This window comes from Radiomyces spectabilis, assembly GCF_025331425.1.
Source record: "Radiomyces spectabilis strain NRRL 2753 chromosome Unknown BYT42scaffold_3, whole genome shotgun sequence".
Lineage (NCBI taxonomy): Eukaryota > Fungi > Mucoromycota > Mucoromycetes > Mucorales > Radiomycetaceae > Radiomyces > Radiomyces spectabilis.
In genome coordinates this window covers 732,410-757,831 of record NW_026251928.1, presented here as the reverse complement: position 1 = coordinate 757,831, position 25,422 = coordinate 732,410, and the positions used below count along the sequence as shown (strand labels likewise).

At 43.1% G+C, this 25,422-nt stretch overlaps 3 protein-coding genes across 3 annotated transcripts; 2 read left to right on the top strand and 1 right to left on the bottom strand.

Moving 5' to 3' along the window:
- The first annotated feature begins 5,760 nt into the window (after window positions 1–5,760).
- On the top strand, window positions 5,761–8,325 carry BYT42DRAFT_559316 (uncharacterized protein). The gene is made up of 2 exons (XM_051567108.1): window positions 5,761–7,387; window positions 7,490–8,325. Exons 1-2 carry the CDS (start codon window positions 6,091–6,093, stop codon window positions 7,945–7,947), a joined length of 1,755 nt encoding a protein of 584 aa, XP_051426033.1. The 5' UTR covers window positions 5,761–6,090; the 3' UTR covers window positions 7,948–8,325.
- Window positions 8,326–11,982: 3,657 nt separating this feature from the next.
- BYT42DRAFT_469934 (uncharacterized protein) lies at window positions 11,983–12,840 on the bottom strand (the record flags this gene model as incomplete). Its single annotated transcript, XM_051563556.1, has 1 exon — window positions 11,983–12,840. A coding segment is annotated over one exon (858 nt), but the record flags the coding sequence as incomplete, so codon positions are not given.
- Window positions 12,841–16,439: 3,599 nt separating this feature from the next.
- Window positions 16,440–25,295, top strand: BYT42DRAFT_559309 (armadillo-type protein). The gene is made up of 20 exons (XM_051567107.1): window positions 16,440–16,680; window positions 16,791–16,978; window positions 17,145–17,271; window positions 17,361–17,440; window positions 17,540–17,630; window positions 17,704–17,905; window positions 17,975–18,099; window positions 18,180–18,293; window positions 18,377–18,478; window positions 18,569–19,054; window positions 19,116–19,692; window positions 19,763–20,074; window positions 20,169–20,275; window positions 20,354–20,549; window positions 20,630–21,858; window positions 21,935–22,303; window positions 22,386–23,161; window positions 23,238–24,045; window positions 24,191–24,515; window positions 24,601–25,295. The coding sequence occupies exons 1-20, from the start codon at window positions 16,621–16,623 to the stop codon at window positions 24,810–24,812; spliced, it is 6,486 nt and encodes a 2,161-aa protein (XP_051426031.1). The 5' UTR covers window positions 16,440–16,620; the 3' UTR covers window positions 24,813–25,295.
- The last annotated feature ends 127 nt before the right edge of the window (window positions 25,296–25,422 follow it).

Below are 25,422 nucleotides of genomic sequence, written 5' to 3'. Positions count from 1 at the left end.
CGCTCCTTATAAAAATCAAAATCGCTCCTTATAAAAATCAAATCGCTTCTTATAAAAATCAAATCGCTCCTTATAAAAATCAAAATCGCTCCTTATAAAAATCAAATCGCTTCTTATAAAAATCAAATCGCTCCTTATAAAAATCAAAATCGCTCCTTATAAAAATCAATCAAATCGCTGGTTGGAAAAACAAATCGCTGCTTATAAAAATCAGAATCGCTTCTTATAAAAATCAAATCGCTCCTTATAAAAATCAAAATCGCTCCTTATAAAAATCAATCAAATCGCTTCTTATAAAAATCAAAATCGCTCCTTATAAAAATCAAATCGCTTCTTATAAAAATCAAATCGCTCCTTATAAAAATCAAAATCGCTCCTTATAAAAATCAATCAAATCGCTGGTTGGAAAAACAAATCGCTGCTTATAAAAATCAGAATCGCTCCTTATAAAAATCAATCAAATCGCTGGTTGGAAAAACAAATCGCTGCTTATAAAAATCAGAATCGCTCCTTATAAAAATCAAAATCGCTCCTTATAAAAATCAAAATCGCTCCTTATAAAAATCAAATCGCTTCTTATAAAAATCAAATCGCTCCTTATAAAAATCAAAATCGCTCCTTATAAAAATCAATCAAATCGCTGGTTGGAAAAACAAATCGCTGCTTATAAAAATCAGAATCGCTTCTTATAAAAATCAAATCGCTCCTTATAAAAATCAAAATCGCTCCTTATAAAAATCAATCGCTCCTTATAAAAATCAAAATCGCTGCTTATAAAAATCAATCAAATCGCTGGTTGGAAAAACAAATCGCTGCTTATAAAAATCAGAATCGCTCCTTATAAAAATCAAAATCGCTTCTTATAAAAATCAAATCGCTCCTTATAAAAATCAAAATCGCTCCTTATAAAAATCAAAATCGCTCCTTATAAAAATCAAATCGCTCCTTATAAAAATCAAAATCGCTCCTTATAAAAATCAAATCGCTTCTTATAAAAATCAAAATCGCTGCTTATAAAAATCAATCAAATCGCTGGTTGGAAAAACAAATCGCTGCTTATAAAAATCAGAATCGCTTCTTATAAAAATCAAATCGCTCCTTATAAAAATCAAAATCGCTCCTTATAAAAATCAAAATCGCTCCTTATAAAAATCAAATCGCTTCTTATAAAAATCAAAATCGCTCCTTATAAAAATCAAATCGCTTCTTATAAAAATCAAAATCGCTCCTTATAAAAATCAAATCGCTTCTTATAAAAATCAAATCGCTCCTTATAAAAATCAAAATCGCTCCTTATAAAAATCAATCAAATCGCTGGTTGGAAAAACAAATCGCTGCTTATAAAAATCAGAATCGCTTCTTATAAAAATCAAATCGCTCCTTATAAAAATCAAAATCGCTCCTTATAAAAATCAAAATCGCTCCTTATAAAAATCAAAATCGCTCCTTATAAAAATCAATCAAATCGCTGGTTGGAAAAACAAATCGCTGCTTATAAAAATCAGAATCGCTTCTTATAAAAATCAAATCGCTCCTTATAAAAATCAAAATCGCTCCTTATAAAAATCAAAATCGCTCCTTATAAAAATCAATCAAATCGCTCCTTATAAAAATCAATCAAATCGCTGCTTGAAAAAACAAATCGCTGCTTATAAAAAACACACAAAAACGGCTCCAAGGTGCGATTCATTGCATCTGTGATATATGAGAGAATTTAGAACAAAAGAGACAATAAGAATCCTTTGAGACTGTTGGATGATCTTTATTTCGATTAATGTGATCTGCCTATTTATACTTTAGTCTTGAGTCGGAATTAATAATTATCAGTGAGCAGTCCTCGGTTATAAGGTGTATTAGGAAGGATCCACATGCTGTGATGTGACAGCTTTACCTGTATGAATTAATCTCGGCGATAGATCCAAGTTATGGATGAAGAGGCTCAATCGGTGTTATGGAGAAGCTCACTCAGAATGGAAACACGTCTAGATCCCGATCTTTCCTGTTTGGGAACACCAATCTAGGATGGATAATACGACAAGTAGTGGATATACCACAGCATCTGAGAGAAAAAAGACAGATCTGAGCTCAACTCGGTATTTGTGTCACTGTTGGCTGTTGTGTAACGGTCAGCTAGAGTCTTATTTGAACCCCGTCCAAAAAAGAGTTAGCATTTCCCTTGCTTGTGTTGATTAATGTTTATTGTTGAGTTTGAGTGCTTACGTTGTAACGTTGGTTGTCGTGGAACCAGCCTCTCGTTCGATTCCAATTAAAAAGCATCTTTACTGTCCTCTGAATCCTTGTGTGTTACATCTATTAGCTCTACTTGGTTGCTGCCTGTGCTCGTTCGAAATGGGCATTGATAAATAGTCACAATCGACACTGCTGAAGATAAGTATCAACAGCCCGTGAGGTCAAAGATGGCGTCCATTTTTAGAACAAGAACAGCAAGGGTCAAAGTTGTCTTCAGATGCTGCTTTTGCAATGGTACAGTGACTCAGGAAATTGATCTAATGTTCGCCGATTTTTTACTTTATTGCAATTATCTCCACAACCATTATACATATTGTCTCCGTTAAAAAATATGTTGTAGCCCTAATTCATAGCTTTGAAACAAAAAAAGATGAAGTCTCTTGCATAAGTAGGTGATGAGTAATCGTTTTTTCCGCACAAGTACTTATTGGATTAATTTCCTGAGTTGCCTACTTTTCTTGCGGACAGTCACAATAAGTAAATAGACTCCTTCTCACTTCTTTCAGTTATTTATTCCGATTCAAGGTGAAATCCGCATCCATTTCACTCAATTCCTTCATCCGATTCCTAATTGACCTAATTAACATGATTATCTGTAGATGCATCCGATTTCACAAGATAAATTCAACAACATCGAACAACAACTTCGCGAGAACGTTTCTCACAGAGTTATTGCTTCATGTTTCAACGCAGTGTTTCCACAGTCAGACGAACTCGCAAGCAATTAGGCATTCCCGCCACTAATTCCGCTGGACGATCATCGCTGATTACCACACAATTGGGACGTCTGATCTTTCGACGCTTCAACACTGGGGAGTATAAAACGGCTGTGGACGCCAGCAGACAACTCTCCTCCACCACGCCTATTGCTCCCCAGACGATTCGGGACTTCTTGCAGGCCAACAATTATAAGTCCATGCATAAACCTGACGCCTTGCCTTTGCAAAAAGATACCATTCTTGGACCGTCGAAGACTGGAACAGAGTGGTATTTTCTGATGAAACAAAAACAGTCGCTTGGGATCAGATGGTAAGCAGTGGACATGGACACAGTAGGGGCAACCACTTAGAGATTACAACGTCAATCATGTTACCAAGCATGGAGGTGGCAGTCTTTTTCTTTGGAGTTGCATTACTGCCAATGGCCCTGGTTTGATTACCAAAATTGAAGGAGGATTGGACGCAGCTTTATACTGTGATATTTTGGAGGATGATATGCTTGGTAGTCTTCGAGAATATGGTATGCAGATTGACAATATCATTTTTCAACAAGACAATGACCCTAAGCACACATCCAAAAAAGCAAAAGCATGGTTTGAATCCAAGGGTATTGCAGCACTCCAGTGGCCCCCTTACTCTCCTGATCTGAATCCCATCGAAAATATGTGGTATTATCTGAAGTATCAGCTTGCTGATTATGATGAAGCACCCACATCAATGGAAAGAGCTATGGAGGCGGGTCCATTATATCTGGTACAACAAGGTGACAAAGGAGGCATGCCAGAAGTATATTGCCACCATGCCTCGACGTTTGGAGGCGGTCATCAAGGCCAAAGGTGGACAGATTGATTATTGATTCAATAGTAAGTGTAACTCAGAAAATTGATCCAATGAGCGGTCGTGTGGAAATCTTGATTACTCATCATCTACTTATGCTAGAATCTTCATCTTTTTTTATTTTAAAGCTAGGAGTCATAGCTACAACATATTTTTTATTTGGGGTAGATAGATATGGTGGTTGTGGAGATAAATGCAATAAAGTAAAAAATCGGTGAACATTGGATCAATTTCCTGAGTCACTGTATTTAATGAAATTAACCCGTTGCGCAGCCACATCGAAATTTCGGGTTCCGTGGTAACCCTTCCTGTAGAGCTGTTGTCTTGTCTGTTTTCGATCACCTTACTACTGTAGCTCTGTTTATCAGACAAAATGAAATCATCGATGTGTGAACAAGTTAAGATGTAATTCATCATATTAGGGGGAAAGTCGGGTCTCAAATAAATGCGAAGAAAAAAAAAGTTACGCTCACTAAGATATCCAATGTTATGCCCATAATATTATATTTTCTGGTGAGGATACTTCTTTGAGCGGAGGCGTCATATCCGTTCAAATACGACCGCTGTGTCCGACAAACCGGCTCAAACACCTTATCAACATTTCCTTGGGTCGGGCTCAAGCTCTCACTGGTGAACTCATCGATAGGTAGGTAAGTCCTGTTGAAGTTACCAAATAACAAACTATGGGCGACACACCAGCATAAATCATTCGCGCAGAGTCAGTTCAATACGGTTGACCAGCTTCACAAAGGTCGGTCATTTGTTGTCCAGTTATTTCACATTCCCAACAGCTGAAACGCGCAATTCGGACTTGACGCAAGACTCAATCAAGCTTGAAAAATAAAGTCCTGTTTTAGCTAATTGAACCTCTTTATCTTCCACACCATCGTCTGAAACCCCACAATTGCCACTGTCTTCTGCTTATGTTGGATTTTGGTGCAAAATAATGAACCGTTTACCTTACAGAAATGAACGCTCAGAAAGCTTAAACCCCGACACTAGCCATGCGTAAATCGAGAATCCGAACCAAAGCCTGTGTGCAGAACCTCACTTCATCTTTCGGGTAAATGAAACATGGAGCACTATAATGTAACCAAAAATTGAGTAATATCAGTAACGGCAGTTAACCACATCTTAAGGCCGCTCATGTTACGATGAATGAACGACTGACTGCTGCGGCAGTTGTTGTAGATGTGAGCACGTTTATTCCATGTTACCTGACAATAATTGAAATGTAATCGAGAGCATGATACAAATACGTCAGTAAAAAACCTTTATTTGCTTATAGATCCTCTTTTGCAGAAATTTCGACAGTGAGTTGTTTCTGGTTCTCGTGGCGAAGTATGACCATTTTTCGCAGCAGTAACAAAGTGTGCCACGATAATTATCCGGTCGACGATCAAATGTATCAAATAAAATAGAATAGCAAAAAGTGATAATGCCGCCCATATACTGATGTGACTTTTCTCTTTACATGAATAAGGTGACTAATACTTACAAGCTGGAGAAAACGAAGCGTGCACAAGGAGTTACTTGTTAATTTGACATTTTTGATGTGCCATTTTAGACGAATGTCGTCCATAGATTTGGTTGTAAAATGCAATGTGGTATAAGAAAACAGCTTTAATCAACCGCTGCTTCATGGGTATGGATTTTTGGACTCATTACATTCGAATGTCAACCTATACTGTACAAAGCAAGCGACGTGGTTTTCCAAGGATACGACTCCAAAAGGCCGAAAATCGGCAACTGACTTCTAATTGGCTTATCGCTGAATAGTTGATTAACTTTGTGACACCCATTCCAATGGACTAGCGAGTTTAATAAAGTGGCGACAAGGCCAGCAGGGCCACCTGGTTTGTTCTTAAAATGGATGGGGCACCTTCCCCACACATGTTTCTGTGGACTTTTATTTCTGTTTTCACATGCGCATATATTTCGCTTGAACGTTGACCTTTTTTTGTTGCCGATCTTAACCTCAACCGACACGCGGATCGGTTTTTCTTTGTGCCAGTGTGCACAGTGCCGTTAATGTAACTCCATTCACATCAATGTTTTTCTCCGCTTCTCACCCCAAAACGCTAATTGTATAAAATCCTTCCTTTTCCTTTTTCTTCGCCCTTTCATTTGCACCTGATTTTCGTCGCTTTAATTCTCTTCTACTCTTTCTTCCTTCATTTTCTTTTTCCTTGGGCTTTTTTTTTGTTCACTCTCTTTCTTTAGATTTGTTTTTTAAGCCTTTGCTTACTGTTATTCGTTTATTTTTTATTGTTTTTGTTGCAAAATGACGGATATTTCGTTTGAACATTTTGACCCTGAACTCGAATTGGGTAACCTGGATGAAAATGGACGACCTATTCGTCCACGCAAAAAGCCCGGAAGGAAACCGAATCCGCCTTCGCCGGCACAACGCAAAGCGCAAAATCGAGCCGCTCAACGGGCCTTTCGTGAACGAAAACGTCGTGAGATGCGTGAAGCCGAAAATACTGTTAAACGTTGCATGTATATCCGGGATCAAGCATTAAAAGAAGTCAATATGCTCCGCAAACGATTAGACATTTACCGATACGAGAACAATTACCTGAAAGGATGCCTGTTAACCTTCAAATTGGCTTGCATTGCCAACCGAGTGGATGTTCCCAAGTTTTGGGATACCGGAATGACTGATGAACTCGGCGCAGAACGATTAACGTTTTCGAAAACCAAAGGAATTCCTCAGTCGTTGGAATTCTTTCTCAACAAGCACATGAATATTGTGGGTATGAATCAAAATGATCATCCCACTTCGCCCGTCTCGGCCGACAGCCCATGCTCCTCTTCCTTTGAACCCACATCACCATTTTCCTCTACCACGACCGGTACTTCCACCCAAGAATCCCAATTATCCTCCAGTCCTCAATCCTCATATTCCGCGAACAGCGCAGATTCTTTTCTCAGCATGGCGGATCCTCCTCTAGCTCCTAAGCAGGATACTCTCCATGATCATCCGGATCCGTTGCTGGACTTGCCTTCTTCACTTGACATGAGCCAAGCTTTGTCTGCTTTGGCCCCCCAGCTGGCCAGCCACCTTGAATCACCCTTCTTCCAACATTTGCTCACGACAGACCTCGTCTCTGACCTTCTCTCCCACATGAACCGCATCGATACACCCATGAATCTCTCATCCTCCTCCTCCCCATCTTCCGCATTTGATCTCTCCTCTTTTCTCTCTTCTGATGTGCGCTCCATGCTATCGCTGGGCATAACCAATGACAAAATTCCCACTTTAAATGATCCTTCTTATGACAACGTATCCCTTCGAGAGGCCAGTAACGAGTTCGGCGACCCACCTTCTCACGAAAGCTACTTGTCCGCTCTTGAATCAGCGCAGGACGATGGAAAGGAAGAGTTTCGCGATGCCAAGACAGGCTTGGCAAGGACCACGACCGAAGCTCAGGACGAACCGATCAGCGATCCCACCCACCCCAAGCCATCCTCATGTGACAAAAAGGTGTTTCCGCCCATGCCTTCCTTGGATGCAGTACAACATTTACGAGCCATGAAAAATCTCGATGCTACCACTCGCGCTTTATTCACTCCCAGTAAGTCAGAAATAGTTTTGGCCAAGAAAAAAGCCGAGAGTTTTTTAGAGAGAGATTGGAGAGGACATTGGCTAACGTTTTGGGGGTTTCGGTTCACTTTAGCCGAACTGCAACGAACGATTCCTCACGATACTCGAATTGACGTTGTACCGGGACCGGCAATGCGCGATCATATGATTTTATTCCAAGACTTTTACGACGCCAATGAATTATTTGACTTTTTGATTGATTCGGCCATTTTCTTGGGAGGCGAATTAGGCAATCCAGATTGTTGGTTTGTGCCTCCCAGTTTTCTCAGTAAATACTGGTTCCTGTGTCCCAACCATAAACCGGAAAGGATGGATAATGCAGTGGAAATCATGGTGGAGCTTGGACAACAAATGATCAAACACATGTTTCAGCGAAAGCAAATGTACATCCAGCGTGAGCAGTACCCTGATTACTTTCCCAACCCGGCCACCGACGCATCGCAAAGTTTATGTAACAACGTCAGATCTCTGACATTTGAAGACTCTTTGATGACGGACGAGATACCACTGGGTAAAATGCGGACTCCATAATGGCATGGAACGATTTTGCACGATCCAATCAATCTCACGCTTTTTCTGCTTCTAGATGTTGTGATGGATCTCATGGAAGGCATACCAACAGGAACACCGAACACCGCCTTTGCCATGTAAAGTCCATGCATTCCCACCTTTCTGGACAACCCAATTCATCTATTTCATACTGTAATTTCATTCGTTTTTGTTTCACCTTGTATTTATCGGTTGTATACACACAAATTATACCATCTTCACCTTTGTTCTAGTTTTATTGTCCTTCCAAGGTTTCTCTGGTAACCCTTTTCTTATTATTATTATTCTTTTTGTTTGCAGATTGATAGTGATCTGATTAAAAGTTATGCTGCGCATTTCCCATAAGACAGTAAAGAAATTTCATGTGATAAAATTCATTTTCACATGAGTAACGATAAACAGTTGGGGCAAACGTTAGTGGCATTTTTGTACAACGATGGTTCGTTTCACCAAAAAAGAAGCTAAAAAAACCTTTGGCAGCAAGTGCCTGAGCAAGGCAACAGTGATACAGTATCATTTTCCAACTTGTCTTACGCTTGCATTCTTTTGTGGAATCGTCACTCACCGTATTATATGAATGATCGAAAGGTATTTTGCTGGTCTTATTTGGAGCCACAGAGCCTTTCATTTGTAGACATACTTGTCAAGCCGGCATGGACAAGTCTACATGGATAATGGAAATGGACCATTGCTTGTGCAAGGATGTTCGCCATATCATAGATGGGGAATTCATGCAATGTATCTGCATTTTGTGTTACTTTAGTAAGGATAGCTCGCGGTTGAAAGCGGTGATCGACAACGGTACGTTGTGCCGCACCCATGGACTTTCCATCATGAATGGATTCTCCGAGACATTGACTGCGTACCGTGTGTGAGTGCATCAATGTTTGCCGACTCCTTAGCGCTCGTGCAAATACAAACGCCGTGACCGAATCAGCATAGATGATGAACCATGAGGTGGCATCCCTCGGCTGTAACCAAACTTTATCACCGTTCACCACCATAAGCAAACAATAGTCAAATCAAATAAACTATGTGCTATATCATTGAAGTCTAACAGAGCATACGGTGCAGTTAGTCACGTTCATTGTTTGAAATGAAGCGAAAAGAAGAAAAAAAGCTTTTATGATGATACAATGACGCTCAAGGAGAGAATGCCCATTTGAAGTAACAAAGATTCTTCAGGAAAATTCTTTGCATTAAAAAGCTTAAATTTTGGAAACCGGTTGGGCCTGTTGTAGATCGCTGCTATATGTGTGAGTGTGTTTGTATGTGTGCGTATTTACCCTTGAAACCGGATACTGCATAGAGCATCATGAGGGCCAAAAGTTTGTTTTTTGACAATTGAAGCTTTTAGAAGGGTCGCCAGGAGAACGAAGTTTGTAAGGAGATCCAAACCTTGAAGATAACAAGAAGAATAACAACGGGATAAAAAAAAAGTTAAAAATTTAGAACCAAGATCATTGAAAAAAGATCATCATCCATCATGAGTAAGAAAAAAAAGAGGAGTGTCCCGTTTAACCTTTTGCGTTGGTTCCACCGAAAACGCAATGGAGATGACATGTGCCGGGCTTTGATTTTTGGCATATGGTTAAAGAAGATGGGCGTCCCAGTCAAAAAAGAGGCGTGGGAGCTCCCACATAATGCTTGCACATTTTAGCCTACTTAATCTTTTGAGAGCTGTTTTCGGATGGGTGAACGTTCTTTCACCCCACACCTTTTGCCATCACTGCATTGCGTAAGCATGTTGCCATGTGTTATTGCAAAAAGACTAACGGTATTAAACACCATCCCACGGGGGCTCGGCTGAGTATCATACGATCATGATCGCGATCCTTTTTTTTTCTTTCATTTGCTAACGTTTACGGTTGATCGATCATCAACTACTAGTGATACTCCTCAAATTTTTTTCTTGCGTCCTGAAGTTTAAGGTCACGTCAACTATACCCTTGGGTTATCGTCACTGGTCACCCCTGGCTAACCAAGAATTTGGAACATTGCAAGAGAAGCCCAAAAAGCTAAAATCATAGCCTTTTTTTCCCGATTTAGATACCGTCAGGTGCAGCGTCCTTGCTAAAAAAAAAAAAAAAAAAAATTAAAGTTCGGACATTTGCCAAATATGCGCACGCTTGACAACTTATAAAATTTGCAAGCACACGTTCCCAAAGAAAAAAAAAATATCTGATAAGCTTTGCCTAGGCTATATCGTATTATCGTATTTGGTACGCTCATCGTGATATTGTAGCTTTTATGCACCTCGACTGGTATCCATTTCTTTTTTTGTCATTCAACTTGGACAGCCTGAGAAATGTTATTAATAAGTTTTTCTGCATATCATATCATATTCTCTCTGTATTTCTCCAATGAGTGTCCTCTGGTATACAGCTACATAGAATTACAAGTACAATATGAAGAAAATTCAGCCGTCGTCTAGGTAATTAGAGAACCAAGTTACAAGTGATCCAAAAATAAAGTTTATTGGTATCTCGATTTCATCTGGCAAGGCCATGATTATTAACAAGGAGAATAAGGTCCACAACATGATAACACACACGGGCATAAACAAAATTAACCAAATGATCTCACACTGACGAATTTATCGCAGTGGTATAGACATGCAGGCCCTTATCAAAACCTTTGCCTCTGAATTTGCCTGCCAATCTCATGATTTACAATGAATAGACCGGGATACATTGATGCAGCAGACCTTCTTGTTGCCCTACCAAAACCTACTCCTTTTTTGGCAACAGGCGCATCGGTTTCATTGGAGGAGAGTTTCACAGCGCTGTATTGTCAAATCAACCCGGGGATCCTCTCTTCCAAAAACTATGTCTTCGAGGCGGATTCACCGTTGGCAAGAACCTCGGGAATTGTAAACAAACCTTGGTTATGGGAAATTCGCCAGCAGCAAAGGCCAAATCAGAGCCAATCAGAGACGTAAACATGCATCGCATACAGACGGCCAACTAAGGTTCCTTTGATCTTGAATTGGCTTGATGACACTTACATGAAATCGAGCCTTGGCTGCGAGGCTCGATGTTCTGTCAAATTCTTTTTGGTCAGCAAGAGGATAACGAAAGACTAGCAAAATTCACAAAGAAATTCAACCCAAGGATCATGCGCATAAGCGGCAAGGATCGAAGAATAGCTTCATTTTCCGAATCAGTTATCGCTGTTCACATATCATGCATGGACCAGTTAAAATTATGTATCCCTCAAAACTTTGGCCCAATATGATACAGGGCTCGGGTTTACTTTCATAATCCACTAGTAGAATGTTTAATAAACTTCACTACCCATGAAAAAAAAGTGCTTAATACAATAATGATATAAGATATTGGTGTGTTAAAAATGCAGACATAGCAGAAAATATTAATGTGTGTATATGAAAAAAACAAGTGGTGAAAAAAGGGCTGATGAATAAATCATAATCGAGCAAGCATAAGAATGGGGAAAATGGGAAAGGTAATAATGCATAAAACAAGACTGTACAACAGGATATATAAAAAAAAAAACAAATATGCTCTAGCTGCTGTGGTTTGCATGAGTAGTGGAAGTGTATAATGAACATGTAAGTAGGAAATGAAATGCGTTGGGTTGGCGCGAAAAAGAAACCAAAAGGACGAGGAGATGTGTTCCAAGGATGTGAACAAAGGAAAAAGAGGCTGTGGCGGTAGCAAGAGGGTGGTGGAGGTATAAAAATGATCGATAAAAATGGTGGTGGATTTAGTTGGCAAAGGCTCATTCAGGGGACCAAAGAGAAAAAGCGGCCATCAAAGGATCGTAGTGACATGCAAGGTCGTTGGTTGGTAAATACTCTGGCATGAGCCGGAGATTCGATTTGGTGGTGCCAGGGGAGGAGGTGTGGTAAAGAGAGGAAGGCGGAGAATGAGGTGAAGATAACACACTGCTTGGGCTACTGCTGCCACTGGTACTCGTACTTATGACACTGCCCGTACCAGTAGAAGGACGCTGATGCGGCATGGTTGTCCAAGGTAGGTTAAAGGACGCCGACGAACAAGTCGACAAGGACGACGCGGTCGAGGTCGACGTGATAGACGAAGCCGACGAACGACGGGATTCCGCCGTCGTTTGACGCGAACTGGCAGAAATGGTAGGGCTACTGACAGGCGAAGCTTCATCCCAGGACCACGCCGACCAGTTGACAAGCGTGCGAATATCGACTTTCCGTTTGGCCGCTTTGACAAACAATTCCGGAGGTCGAACCTTGGTGTGGCGGAGATAGTAGCTTTTGCAGGTTTCGCACCAATGACCTGAACCACACAAATTTCGATACCATTGATGGGTTTCCTGGACCCCGCAGTTGGCGCAAAATTTCTGAGCACGAGACGGGGCCGACATCTTGGGTGAGTAAAAGACAACGGGCAGTTGACTGGAAGTCGAGCGCGGTGAATGGTTGGACTCCATGACGGATGAGAATGAAGCCGATGACGCCTGCACACGCGTGGGTCCCGGTCGATTGGCCACAATCAATCGCAAAGGTCGCGCTTCACCGTGCTTCAGCTGGTATCGGTAGCAGGCGACACAAAGTTTGCGCCTAGAAGCCGGTTTGGTGTTGCAGTTGTGACACATGGGCTTGAGTTTGGAAGGACGTGGAGCATGCAGTAAAAGGCACAACGTGGAGTACAAAGCTGGCTGTTGCTGCTGCTGTTGCTGTTGCTGCATATCGCTCGCATTGGTGTTGATCAGTAGAGGTCGAGGTAAATTAAGATGATCCAGGCCCGCGGTGTCAAACAAATAATTGGCCAAGGCGACGGCAGAGTGAAGTTTGTCTTGGTCAAATTGATGCAAGTTGAAACGGAACAGCGTGTTGAGCACATGGTTCAAGCGATAGATATGATCTTCTTTTGCCAATGCGGCATTTTCCAAGAAACGAACATCGGTACGACCGGGGGTGGCGCCATACTGGGTATAGCGGAAAAGATGAAGCAACCATGTAGGGAAGAAGATAAAGTCAGGCGATACTAATTGACTTTTACTGCTTTCGGCTCTGAAAAAGACCGCCAGCAATCGCATTTGTCGGCAAAGTTCCGTGGACCGAATTGGGTGGGAGGCTTTGCCGGTACCAATGTGACAACGGAACGATCCATTCATATGGCGTCCAATGATCTTGACGTGGATCGGTGTATCCTTGATGTAACAGGTAGGCTTGACAGGCGATAAAATGGTATCGGTCAATGTGTTCCGTTCCGGTTGAGCGCGCAACAAAAACCCGCTTTGTTCCAATGCCTTTTCCCAGAGCATCATCAGATCATCATCGTGAACCGGCTGTTTATGGAGCGGAACGGAGTCTACTTGACGGCATTCGGTCATTGGCTGACTTAGTAACTCGGTAATATTCATGTCAACTTTTCAAATACGAATTGGTTGTCTTAGAAAAATAGGAAAAAGAAAAAAAAAAGAGAAAGGTAAGAAAAGGTGAATCAAAAGAGGGAAGAAAAAAGAAACTCAGGCTGAATTATATATAAAATTGAAGTTAACAATTTAGAAAATAGGCGATAAAAGCATGGTAAGGACAACCATCGGAACGGCTGAATCAGGGGTCCTTTTTATAACTTTTTTTTTTTGGTTTTTTCAAACAAGAAAGAAGGTTTCCGTTTTGAGATGTGGTGTGGACAATGATCCCTTTCTTTGTGTAAACCGAAGCCTGTCAGGAACTGGAACTCTAAATCCTCCCAGGCTGAGACGACCACACATTAAGCTTTTTTTTTTTTCATGTCTCCCATACCGATTTTTTTTCTCGAAAAACATCGGACCTCCTCCATGAATGCTATTCAACACGATCCAATTCTTTTGGGGAAAGAAAAGAAGATCGGAAGAAAAAAAAACCAGTACCGCATGAACTCCTAATGAGATCTTTTTTTTTTATTTTCTTCGCTTAGCAAACAATCAAGAAGCATTGATGGTACATATTTTTCCTTTCTGGGGCACTGATTTCATTCATTGTCTCCACTGTTTGCCAACTGAACATGTATGCAGTCCAAAGCTCGTGCTGACCATGAGACAATAAGACTCACTGATGGTAAATGGATAACTTTCATCTTTTTTTCCCTCCATCCTGTCGTTTTGGTGTTTTTCCTGTGTTGATGGGCTGCTGCATTTGGTGTTTTGGGTCGTACTAAGATCCTCCTGAGGTCTGTTCTGCTCTTTCTCTCTTACCAAACATAAAGTTGTCCCCTCAACACGCTGTCACCCTTTCGTGGATTTCGCCTCAATCGAACGCACCTTTTTTTTTTTTATACATCTCCTGCTTCCCCCGCCCCGCGAGAAAAAGAGAAAAAAAAGATGTCTTTTTCTTTTTTTCTTTCTGATCCCTTGTGTTGCACCTCCTCTCTATGCAATGCTTATTTTTCGAACCACATGTGCTTCAAGAGATCAAGCCCATATGGTCGCCACGGAAAAACTTTTTTTTTGTAACATGGATAGACCCAGAAAAAAGGAAGAACTCTCTGCAATGCTATCCCACCCATATGCAACTAGGTGCATGGAACCATCCATCCACGCTACCGTGTGTTTATGGTCTGTTCTCGAGGTGAGATCATGATAGTAACCATGACTTCTAAACCTGCTTTCACTATTGTAACGTTTTTCCCAAATCACCATGCTTTATCGTAGCTCGGATACCATATGCTTTGATGGATCCATACAAAAAAGTTATCGCTTTTTCTGGTAATGGATGGCCCCCCGCCCCTGTTCTTTCTTATTTTCTTTTCAATTGCCGGTTATCATGATTCGGAATTGAGATGGGTCGGTAGCTAATTCAGAAAAAAGGAATAAATCACGATGCGCTACCTCCATTTCGGCTTTGTACTTACAGTGATACTTGGAAAGGGAAAATTAGAAGCCGTTACCAACAAAGTAGCAAAGCACAACGTGAAATTCCATCTTTCTGCTTGGCTAAACAGGAGTATCGGGAGCTTTCTTTTTTTTTTAGGAAACTCCGGAGAAGAAAAAAGACATGACCGAGAAAAGACCAATGACAATCCAGTCGGTCACTGAAGGATACATAGTTCGAATAGATAATGGGTAAACCGACAGAACAACAATGAAAAAAAAAGGACCAACCGTCAAACCTGTTTTATAAACCTTGATGGAACCGAGATAATGATTTCATCAAAGGCTAATGATTATTCTCATCGATGTTTATCTTGTGACATGGATTGATGCAGGAGTAATTCAATTTCATATATTGACCACTGTTATGCATCGGATGCGGTTCATCACACAGTTTGTTTATGTTTTCATCATGATGGAACCAATGCATCATCAGACGGCTCGCACGTACACTGTTCATCCCGTCAAAGAGGATTGCAATTTTTCCTCTCAGGTCGTAAGGAATGAATTTATGGCATGATGCCCACTGGACGCAGGATGAGCTCAACGGCAAGAAAACGAGGTCTTCTAATCTCGGTACATTCACCCTTCGTGGCAATGACACGGCCTTTTCCCTTTTGTTGCTGTGACACACCGAGACGTGCAACAGCCCTTGCTCCCCTGGCCATCCCCTTGAAAAAAAAAGAGATTTCCCATTTCTTCTATTTATAGCAGTTTGTTCTATCGACAACTAAGCTCACTTGGTCATCGTGGTGCCTATGTGGATCTGTGCACTGTTTTTCTTCTTTGCCGCCGTTATTTCCTGCTGTTTGTCGTCATTACAAGCATAGGCAAAAGCTCTGAACACAATCACAAAAAAAAAGACCCGAGACCATCCCATTGATCCACATGGCTGACAGCAATTGTTGTCACCAGGATTTGACAGAAGTTATTATTGCAAATATCAATTTCTCGCGTGCAGGCATAGGAAATAGCACCTTCAGATGGGGTATCTTTCTCGTTCTCGTCTCAATCTCCTTCATTACCTATATGAATAGTAATCGATAATCTAATGTGTGATCCAAAACAAGGGCTTATAAAATGTGCTATATGAACTCGATCATGAGCTATGACCATGAAAATGCGGTTATAATCCATGATATCGTTGCGGGACAGGTATCCTTCGGGATTGCCAGGAAAACAGAGGTCTTTCGCGATCAATGAATCAATTCGTTTTCCAGATAAATACAGAAATTCATGCTTTCTGTCAAGTGAAGCTCCTAGTTTTTATCTTTCATATAAATAGAATTCCTGATGCTCATGGTGGCCAACTTGGTTGAATAAGCGAGTGAACCAACTTGTTTGTGGGTAGCGCTGGCGGGAACGTAAAAGTGAAACTGGAGGAAAGAAGACGAGTAGAAGGAAAATGGGGAATCACCCTCTTACCCAACCACCTTTCACTGTCATCTCCACTGATCTATTTATTCAAGAAGGAGTAGATTATAATCCAAGCCTATCGTGCTTTGGACATTTATGGGAATGAGACGACCAAAAGTCAAGCAAAAGAGAGAGAAAAGTGACGCGGCGAAAAAAAAAGCGCGACGTGCCAAAATTTCCGCGTCGGGACAACTCCGACTGGACCTGAAAAAAACCCCACCTGTTTTCGACCCTTGGATGCTGCAGCTTTCCTGTAGCTGTGATTCTTTTTACCTTTTTTTCTTCATCCACATCCTCTCATTTTCCTTTTTCTTCCATTGCAAGTTACAGTTACACACAATAGATACTGACAGAATCCGCCTATTGAAAGTATAAAGCATTTCAATGGACGCATCAGGAGAGGATTTCCAATCTCTTCCTTTGCTGGACAGACTTCAGCACAAGGTATGCCCAAACCCGTCCTGCTGCAACCCATGCCACACCCAATTCCCAGTGGAACCATGAATCCTTGAATAAAATCAGTTTTTTCTGACCGTCTTATCTTTTTACTGCAGTTGTGGAAAGCGCGCGTATCGGCCTACGACGAGTTGACTAACCTATTTCACAAAACTGACAACGATGCCGATTTTTATACATATGAAGAGTACCTCAAGAAAATGGCCACGGATGCCAACGCCGTGGCCCAAGAAGCCGGTCTAAAAGCTGTATACGAATATGTGGAAAACGCGCCGAATGCTGCAGCGTATGTACAAACAAAATACCATCCTTCGCACTCGTCTTCCCTTCCTTTTGGGCCGTCTGCAGGAACAAAAGCGACGACGAATTACCATCAAAAGAAAAAGGATCCGTCACCAACAATAGCAATACTCACCTATGTTTATTTTGTATTTCTTCTTATCGTACTCTAGATCCCGTGAAACCCTCATTCCCGCCCTCGTGGAGAAATGTTTGGGCGCAGCTAAAGCCGGAACAAAGCAAAAAGCAACTGATATCATCTTACTTTATGTCGAAATCGATGTGGCGGATCCAGTGGTTGTACGTATTACTCGGGCGGCATCTTTATACGTTTTATCAGCCGATTCCAAACTGTATATCACTTTTTTTTTCTCACTCTTTCTTTCTAGGAATTGGTGCTTCCTGGATTATCGGCTAAACAACCGAAACTGGTGACCCAGTGTGTGGTGGTCCTCAGAGAATTAGTCAGGTAAAAAAAAAAAGGAAGAAATGGGATAATGAAATTTTTCCTACCCCTTCCAAGCGACGCCGTAACACAAATCATCTGACATTTGCAATCATGCTACAGACAGTTTGGCATCAAGGTCGTCAGCCCCAAGCCTATCTTGAAAGTATTACCAAAACTGTTTGGACACGTCGATAAGAATGTTCGAGCCGAGGTACGCACAACATGATGATAAAAGGAGGATGCCAACATGGCTACAGTGATCTAACGAACTGATTCCTCATCAGACCTTTGCATTAACCGTAGAATTGTATCGTTGGTTGCGGACTGCCATCAATTCTTATCTGAGCGATTTGAAACCGGTTCAAACAAAAGAGCTTGAAGAAGCATTTGCCAAAATTGGCGACGACAAACCGAAACCCGAACGGCTCTTGCGATCGGAACAAGCCCTCGCTGCCGCAGAGCCGGATCCACAAGAAGTTCAAATGGGTAAACAGCTAGATTTTTATTTTGTTTGCGTGCGCAAGAAAAACTGAGTGGGGTGATCTTCCTTTACAGGAGAAGCAGGCGAAGAGGAAGATGGTCATGGCGAACCTATGGAAGAAGAGCCTCTCGATCCATATGACCTGGCGGATCCCGTCGACATTACTAGCAAATTGCCCGCCAACTTTTACGATTTACTGGTAACAAATATTTCACTACAGCAACACGATGGATACACCGGATTTCATATGTCTAATCGTCATCCGCATCCACGTATCAGGCATCGAAAAAATGGCAGGAACGAAGAGAAGCGCTGGATGCATTACTGGAAAGTACAAAAACTCCCCGAATCATGGATAAAGATTACTCGGAGCTCATGGGCGCGCTTGCCAAGGTACAAAAGAAGAGTCCAAAAAGATCTCTTTCTCCGGCAGAATAACGAGGATGTAGCTACGGTATTGACCAATATCGTTTTAGCGTATTAATGATGCCAACATCTTGCTTGTGGGTACCGCAGCCAACTGTGTAGAAGCCATCGCCACTGGATTACGTCAAGATTTTGGCAAATTTAAAGGAGTGGTAAGTGATTGACAACCTGTTTTCTTTCATGCCCCTGGTAACGAAGACCTGACAATTTTCTTTTGGGGGATATTTCATTGTTGGATAAAGATAACGCCGCCCATTGTTGAAAAACTAAAAGAACGCAAACCGGCGATTCTCGAACAATTGGCAAAAGCGTTGAATGCGGTGTTTGCGTCGGTTCCATTGGGCGATATCGTTGAAGATATTGCGACGGCAACAAAACACAAGAATCCCCAAGTGCGATCGGAATCTATTAAAGTGCTTTCCCAGCGATTGAAAGAGATCCGTACGCCTCCGAGCAAGCCCGAAATCAAAGCGTTTGCGGAAATGATGGTAAAGACGTTGGATGATGCAGATGCAAATGCGAGAGAAGCCAGTGCCGAAGGTTTGGGGACGCTCATGAAAGTGGTGGGTGAGAAACCCATGCTACCGTACACCGATGGATTGGACGATATCAAGATGGGTAAGATCAAGGAAGCTTTTGAAAAGGCCCAAGTCAAAGTCAAAGCGACTCCCGTGAAAAAGCCCGCTCCTCCTCCTCCGGCGACCAAACGCGCCGCACCCACATCAAAGGTAAGTTTCTTTTCCGTGGGATGTCTTGGATGAAAGTTTTTAAATTCTCGGTCTTTTTTAGCCTGTCCGAAAACCCAAACCGTCAGCTCCAGCACCGGCCGCATCATCGTCTTTGAGCACGGCTTCCGTTGACGATCCCATGGCGGTCGATAATGCCGCGGCATTGTCGCCTCCCAAACGAAAACCTCCGGCTCGTTTAGGTGGTGGTAGTAGTGTGAAAAAGCCCACATTGACTTCGGCTAAACCTAAACCGGCCGCCGCTGCCTCTGCTGCAGCACCTAAAAAAATGGCCGCCGCCAAATTGCCTCCTTCCAGCGGTCCCGAAGAAGTCAAATACCGATTTTCACCGGAAGAAGCAGAGAGTCGAGTGGAGGAGTTTATTCCACCACAAATCTGGGAAGACCTGGGTCAAAGTCAGTGGAAGGTTCGATTAGCGGCCATGGAGTCGCTGCATACCCATTTCGATACTGTGGATGCTCCCACCATCGAACCGGAAATTGTCATTCGTTGCTTGTCGAAAAAACCCGGTGGGAAGGAAATGAATTTCCAGGTCATGGGCAAAATGTTTGGTATTATGCAATTGTTGGCCACTAAGTGCCCCAATTTTACCAAATCCGCCGCCGCCATTGCTATTCCAGGTAGGTCGTGGTGAATTCTGGAGCATGTATGACATTGACGTACGTGGATTTTAATATTTTTGGCATCCAGTGCTCGTGGAGAAATTAGGTGACATTAAACTGAAAAAGCCGGCGGGAGAATGTTTGATTATGTTTGCCGAAAAAACGTCGCTTCAATTTGTGTTTTCACTGTCGTATCCTGTATGGAAAAAAGCCAAGTCACCGAAAATCCTCGCCGATTCTTTAATATGGATCCATTCCGCTATTATGGATTTCGGTATTGCGGGACTTCAAGTGAGAGACTTGATTGATTTCTTAAAGACATCGTTGGCCAATACCAATGCTTCTGTGCGAACCAGCGCGGTTACTGTCTTGGGTGCTTTGCGATTATATATTGGACCAGGTAAACGCTGCACGGAAACCCCCGCAAGGAGAGGGGAGGAATGACAATGAAGGAATGAATCAAAGGACTGACTGTATATTGCTTTTTATCGTAGAGGTCAAGTCTTTTGTTCAGGATGTGACACCAGCCCTGATGGCTATCATTGAAGCCGAATTCGATAAAGTGGCACAAATGGAACCACCGCAGCCAACAAAGACGACGGTAAGTGATGAGAAACCAAACTTGTTGACGTGGTCTACTCTCATATTGATATACGTATGACGATGCCGATTTGATCAGGCCGATACCGACGCTGGGGCAGCTGGAGGGGATAGCGATGCGTTGGATTCATTGTTTCCTCGAGTGGATATTTCGGGTCAGCTGGCTAAAGCGTCGGCGGAATGCAATGACAGCAACTGGAAGATTCGAAAAGAAGGATTGGAAAAGGTTCTGGCCATCATTGAGGGCGCCAACAAGCGAATCAAACCAAACTTGGGTAAGTGTGGGAATGAAAATGAAAAAGAGACAAGGACCAGACCGATACCTGGGAAATGATGCTGAAACAATGGTGTGTAGGTGACTTTGCGAGTGTGCTCAAGCAACGATTGAACGACAGCAACAAGAATCTACAAATCATGGCGGTGGATATTACAGGCTTGTTGGCGGTGTCCATGGGCAAGCCTTTCGAGAAATATCTGAAGCCATTGGGTGGGCCGTTGACCGCTGTGTTATCCGACAACAAGGCGAATGTGAGAGCGGCTGGTGTGGCTGCTTTGGACACGGTTCAGAAACAATGCGGTGTGGAACCATTGATCTCCACCTTTGCTACAAGTTTGGCGACCGATTCACCGACATTGCGCAAAGAACTGCTCACTCTGTTGACGGGCGTATTCAAAGATGACGCCGTCATTACCGGTGATTTATCGCCGCTCATTTTGCCTCTTTTCTCATGTTTGCAGGATCGCAATGCCGAGGTTCGAAAAGCAGCGCAAGCATGCCTTCCTGCACTTGTGGCCAATGTAGGCTATGATGCCGTCCTTCACAAAGCGGCCGATCTCAAGGTGACGGAACGACAAACTGTCTTGCCATTCGTGGAAGCCGTTCGAGGTACGGCTACAACAAGTAGTCGACCGGCGACAGCCGCATCCGCTACCAGCGCTACTCCCCCCACCGAAGCGAAACGATCGACGATTTCCGCGTCCAATACGAACGAAAAACCAGCCAGCCGCATTAAATCCATTGCTCGCAAACGGCCGGGGTTACCGACGCCACGTACGGGAACGACCGGGACCGGCTCTGCTGCCGCCAACGCCGCCTCGTCTTCGGCGAATACGCCTGCTCAGGGCCAGTGTCCTGTTACCACTAGTGATCCACGCGCGAAACTGGTGCGAGCGAAAAAAGAGAACCGATGGCAGTTTGATACGCCACGAAGCGACATTATCGATACGTTACGAACGCTTTGCGAAGCCAACATGAGCGCTGAAGTATGCAGTCTGATGTTCAGTACAAGCCAGTATGCGGAGAAAGATCGACTCAGTGGTTTAGCCCTGTTGGACGATTGTATTGCTACGCCGGAATATGCCATGCAAAAATACGGTTTGGATTACGCCGATGTGAAACAGCGCTACTTGGCGAATGCCGATTTGATCTTCAAATACTTGACGATCCGATTCTTTGATACCAATACCAGTATGCTCATCAAGAGTCTTGATCTAACTCAGCATCTGGTCACCGTCTTGGATGAGGAAGGATACCATCTCACGGAATACGAAGCTGTATCATTCTTACCGTTCCTTATCAACAAGGTAAGAACAATGTGCCGAATCTTTTTACTGGGTTAGACAAGAGGATAACTCACTGTTTTGATCTATCCTTCCACAGGTGGGCGATCCAAAGGAAGTGATGCGTGCGCGGGTGCGCGCGATTTTCAAATCCATTTGTCGCATTTATCCTGCCAGCAAGCTCTTCAATTATTTGTTGGACGCGGCGGCCAATTCCAAGAATGCCAAGACAAGAGCGGAATGTCTGGAAGAGGTAGGCGCGATTGTTCAACGCAATGGCATGTCGGTCATGCTTGCGAACAAATCGTTGCCCTTGATTGCGACCCATATTGGAGATCGCGATGCAGGTGTCAGAAACGCGGCATTGAATGCTATTGCTCAGGCATATATTCTGATTGGCGATTCCGTCATGAAATACGTCAGTCGACTGGGTGAAAAGGAAAAGGGAATGCTTGAAGAACGATTAAAGGTAAGTGGTTAATCCACGTCATGGAGATATTGAAAGAGAGACGTGGACTGAACGAGAGTGTATTTTTGTTTTCTCTTTTTAGCGCACGAAACCTTCACCTAGCGTGATTGCTGCGGCGGAAAAGGAAGCGCGTTTGCGTCAGGAAGCGGAAGAAATGGAAGTGGACGAGTTACCATTTGTGAACCAGTTGCCGGGTCGTTCCCATATTGGCAAACCGCGTTCGGCCATGCAAGCACCAGCTCCAGTTCAGCGGAGCCCTGCAGCACCAGCGTACGAACCTGAAGCCATGGAAGATGTCACGGACGACTACGGTCAAAATTTGGATCCGCCTCAACGGGGCGATCAGCGTACAATGACTGGGACTGGATCGGTGCGGTCTCAACGATCAGCTGCACATCAAGCTTTCCAACAAGCGCTCCAAGAAGATCGTCGCGAATATATCGTGGATTATTTAATTGCTCAAATCACTAGTGGCGACGTTCAATCGAGCATTGAAGCGCTGAAACAGCTCGACAAGTTACTGTCTTCGAAACCAGAGTTGATCTTGCCGGATGTGAACAATTTAGTGAATGCCATCACATTGCAAGTCCGACTAGCATATTCGGCGGTGGATCCGCGAAGTCCTACGACAACGCGATTGTGCAAATACCTGGTGAATGCGCTCGTGGTGTTATTCGCTAATCGCGATCTTGCCTCGGTGGTATCACAGGATGCTCTTTCCCATCTTCTGCAGGAACTCGCGCATCGATTGCTGGATCATAAGATGTTGGCCTTGGAATCCGGAATGCAATTCTCCAAAGCACTGAATGTCACTCTGGTCAAAGTCCTCGAGAACAGTCAGCGCAATGTCATGTTTAGGTAAGCTCATCACCAACACTTTATTTCTATTTATTTCAGTCTTTTTTCAGTTTTTTTTTAACCATCTCTATCTTAGTGCTCTCTTGTCTATTCTGAGTTCATCGTCGGCTAGTTTACGACCAGGCGATTCACCGACGGGCAAGGAAACGAAATATTGCGAGTTGATTATGAAATGTTTGTGGAAATTGGCCAAACCTATCCAGGAGAATCTACGTAACGGCATGTTGGATCCTGATCAACTGATTTACGATATCAACAAATTCTTTGTCATGACGCCACCATATGAATGGAAACGGCGTGCGGCAGATAAAGTGCCTCTGGGTGAACTGCCTTTACGAACCGTGCGAACCATGTTGCTTGAACTGGTCAATTGTTTAGGCGAATCGATCTATCATCATTTGACCTTGATTGAGGATCCGTCGAAGAGCGCCGTATACCCATATTTGCATCATATGTTGGATGCGGGACGAAAGAATGAACGATCCGAACAACAACAAGCTTCACAAGCATCGCCTCGATCCCAACTTCAACATGCTTCTGCCGGCGACAATCGATTTTACGCTCACTCTCGCAACTCCTCGCTTAGTCGACCGGGGTCAATGGCTTCGGTGAAATCCAACGGCTTTGGTATGATGCGAACAAGCTCCGGGTCCTCGATGCAATCGGGAGAAAGTCAAGGTGAAGGATTGGTGCAAGTGGCAGGAACACCGGAAGCGGGAACGAGTCAGAGCCCTCGCATGCATTCCCCGGTGATCAGCCATCAAGTGCAACCGATGCAAATTGACGAACCCAACGACGGACCTCGAATGATTTCCGATTATGAAGCCAACAATTTGCTGACACCGATCTTTGCGAAAATTGGGACACGAGATCAAACAAAACAGGTACGACCATCGAGGTTTTATGGAAGAAAAAACAACAACAACAAAAGCAAGAAAAAAAAAAGATAGAAAGAAGGAGAGAGAGAGAGAAAAAAAAATCAAGCTCAATGGGGAACATGCAGCTCACATGATTCTTTTGTTGTTTTAGGGTATCATTGAACTCTACGAGTTTCAGAAAAAGTACCCTTGTGCTGAAGCCAAAGTGAATGCATATCTGAGTGAGACTGGTACTTATTTCCAGAGTTACATTCGACGTGGTTTAAGCAATTTGGCTGCCGAAGACAATCAGTTACGCGCAAACGTTCATACCGCGGCAGCCCAGGACTACAGCCAACAATCGTCTCCAAATACGTCCATGGCCTCGGCCATGGCAATTTCCCCTATGGCCACACACAACGCGCATCAGGACCCTCGACAATCCCTTGACAGCTTGCGGTCACCTGCGAGCGACCGATCGAGCATTTACGGAGGAGGTAAAAGCAGCGCTTGAACCCATACAAGAAAATGCAAGAACATCCAATATAACAGCTGTTTATTCCTTTGATGATTTTGACATAGACGATGCGGCGGAAATCAAGCAACGATTGTTAAAACTACAGCAAAAATTTGGATATAAAACAGAGACGAGTGCACCGAACGAGGAGAATGGGTCCAGCGTGGGTGGCTCAAGCATGCATGGGGAATCCGGTGTTCAGCGACAAGATATCTCGCCTACGTATGGTTCGTTACCTTCGCGACGGATGTCGCCGTTAAATCAGGTAAAGTGCTAGGAATACTATTCTAGAAAAACGGGATAGCATAAAAGCTTACAGAAAATGGTGGTACAGGATTCCTATTCGTCATTGCGAAGCTCCCTTCATGGTGAATCGGACCGAGCTCAATCAGTGTCTGCTTTGAAAGAAAGATTAGCGAAAATGAAACAGGTCATTCATTCGGCTGCATCTTCAGCTTCCGATACATGACAATAATACCGAATAAAGTGAAATCAACTGAACAAGAAAAAAAGAAAAAAGAAATCCAATCCCCATCACTACTCCACTCTTCACCTACATCATCTTTGTGCAACTAAATAAATAAAGAAAGAAAGAAAAGAAAAAAATGTATAAACATTCGATTCTGTGCTGATACGGTGCAAGGCGGAATAAAAAAGAAGGATGTATACATCATCTTTTTCGGCAGAAGTTCCGAGTTTGGAATGTGGAAGCAGAACATGCGGTGAAATCGAAATCTTCCAAATCGGGGTCACAATGATCTAAACGTTGAATTATTATGATGGCTGGGTCCCACTGTATCATGTTACAGTGGTTGCAGTTTACGGTTGATCCCATACCAACATAAACTCATCTGTTCCATGCCACGTTGACTTTAAGGTAAGGTAAA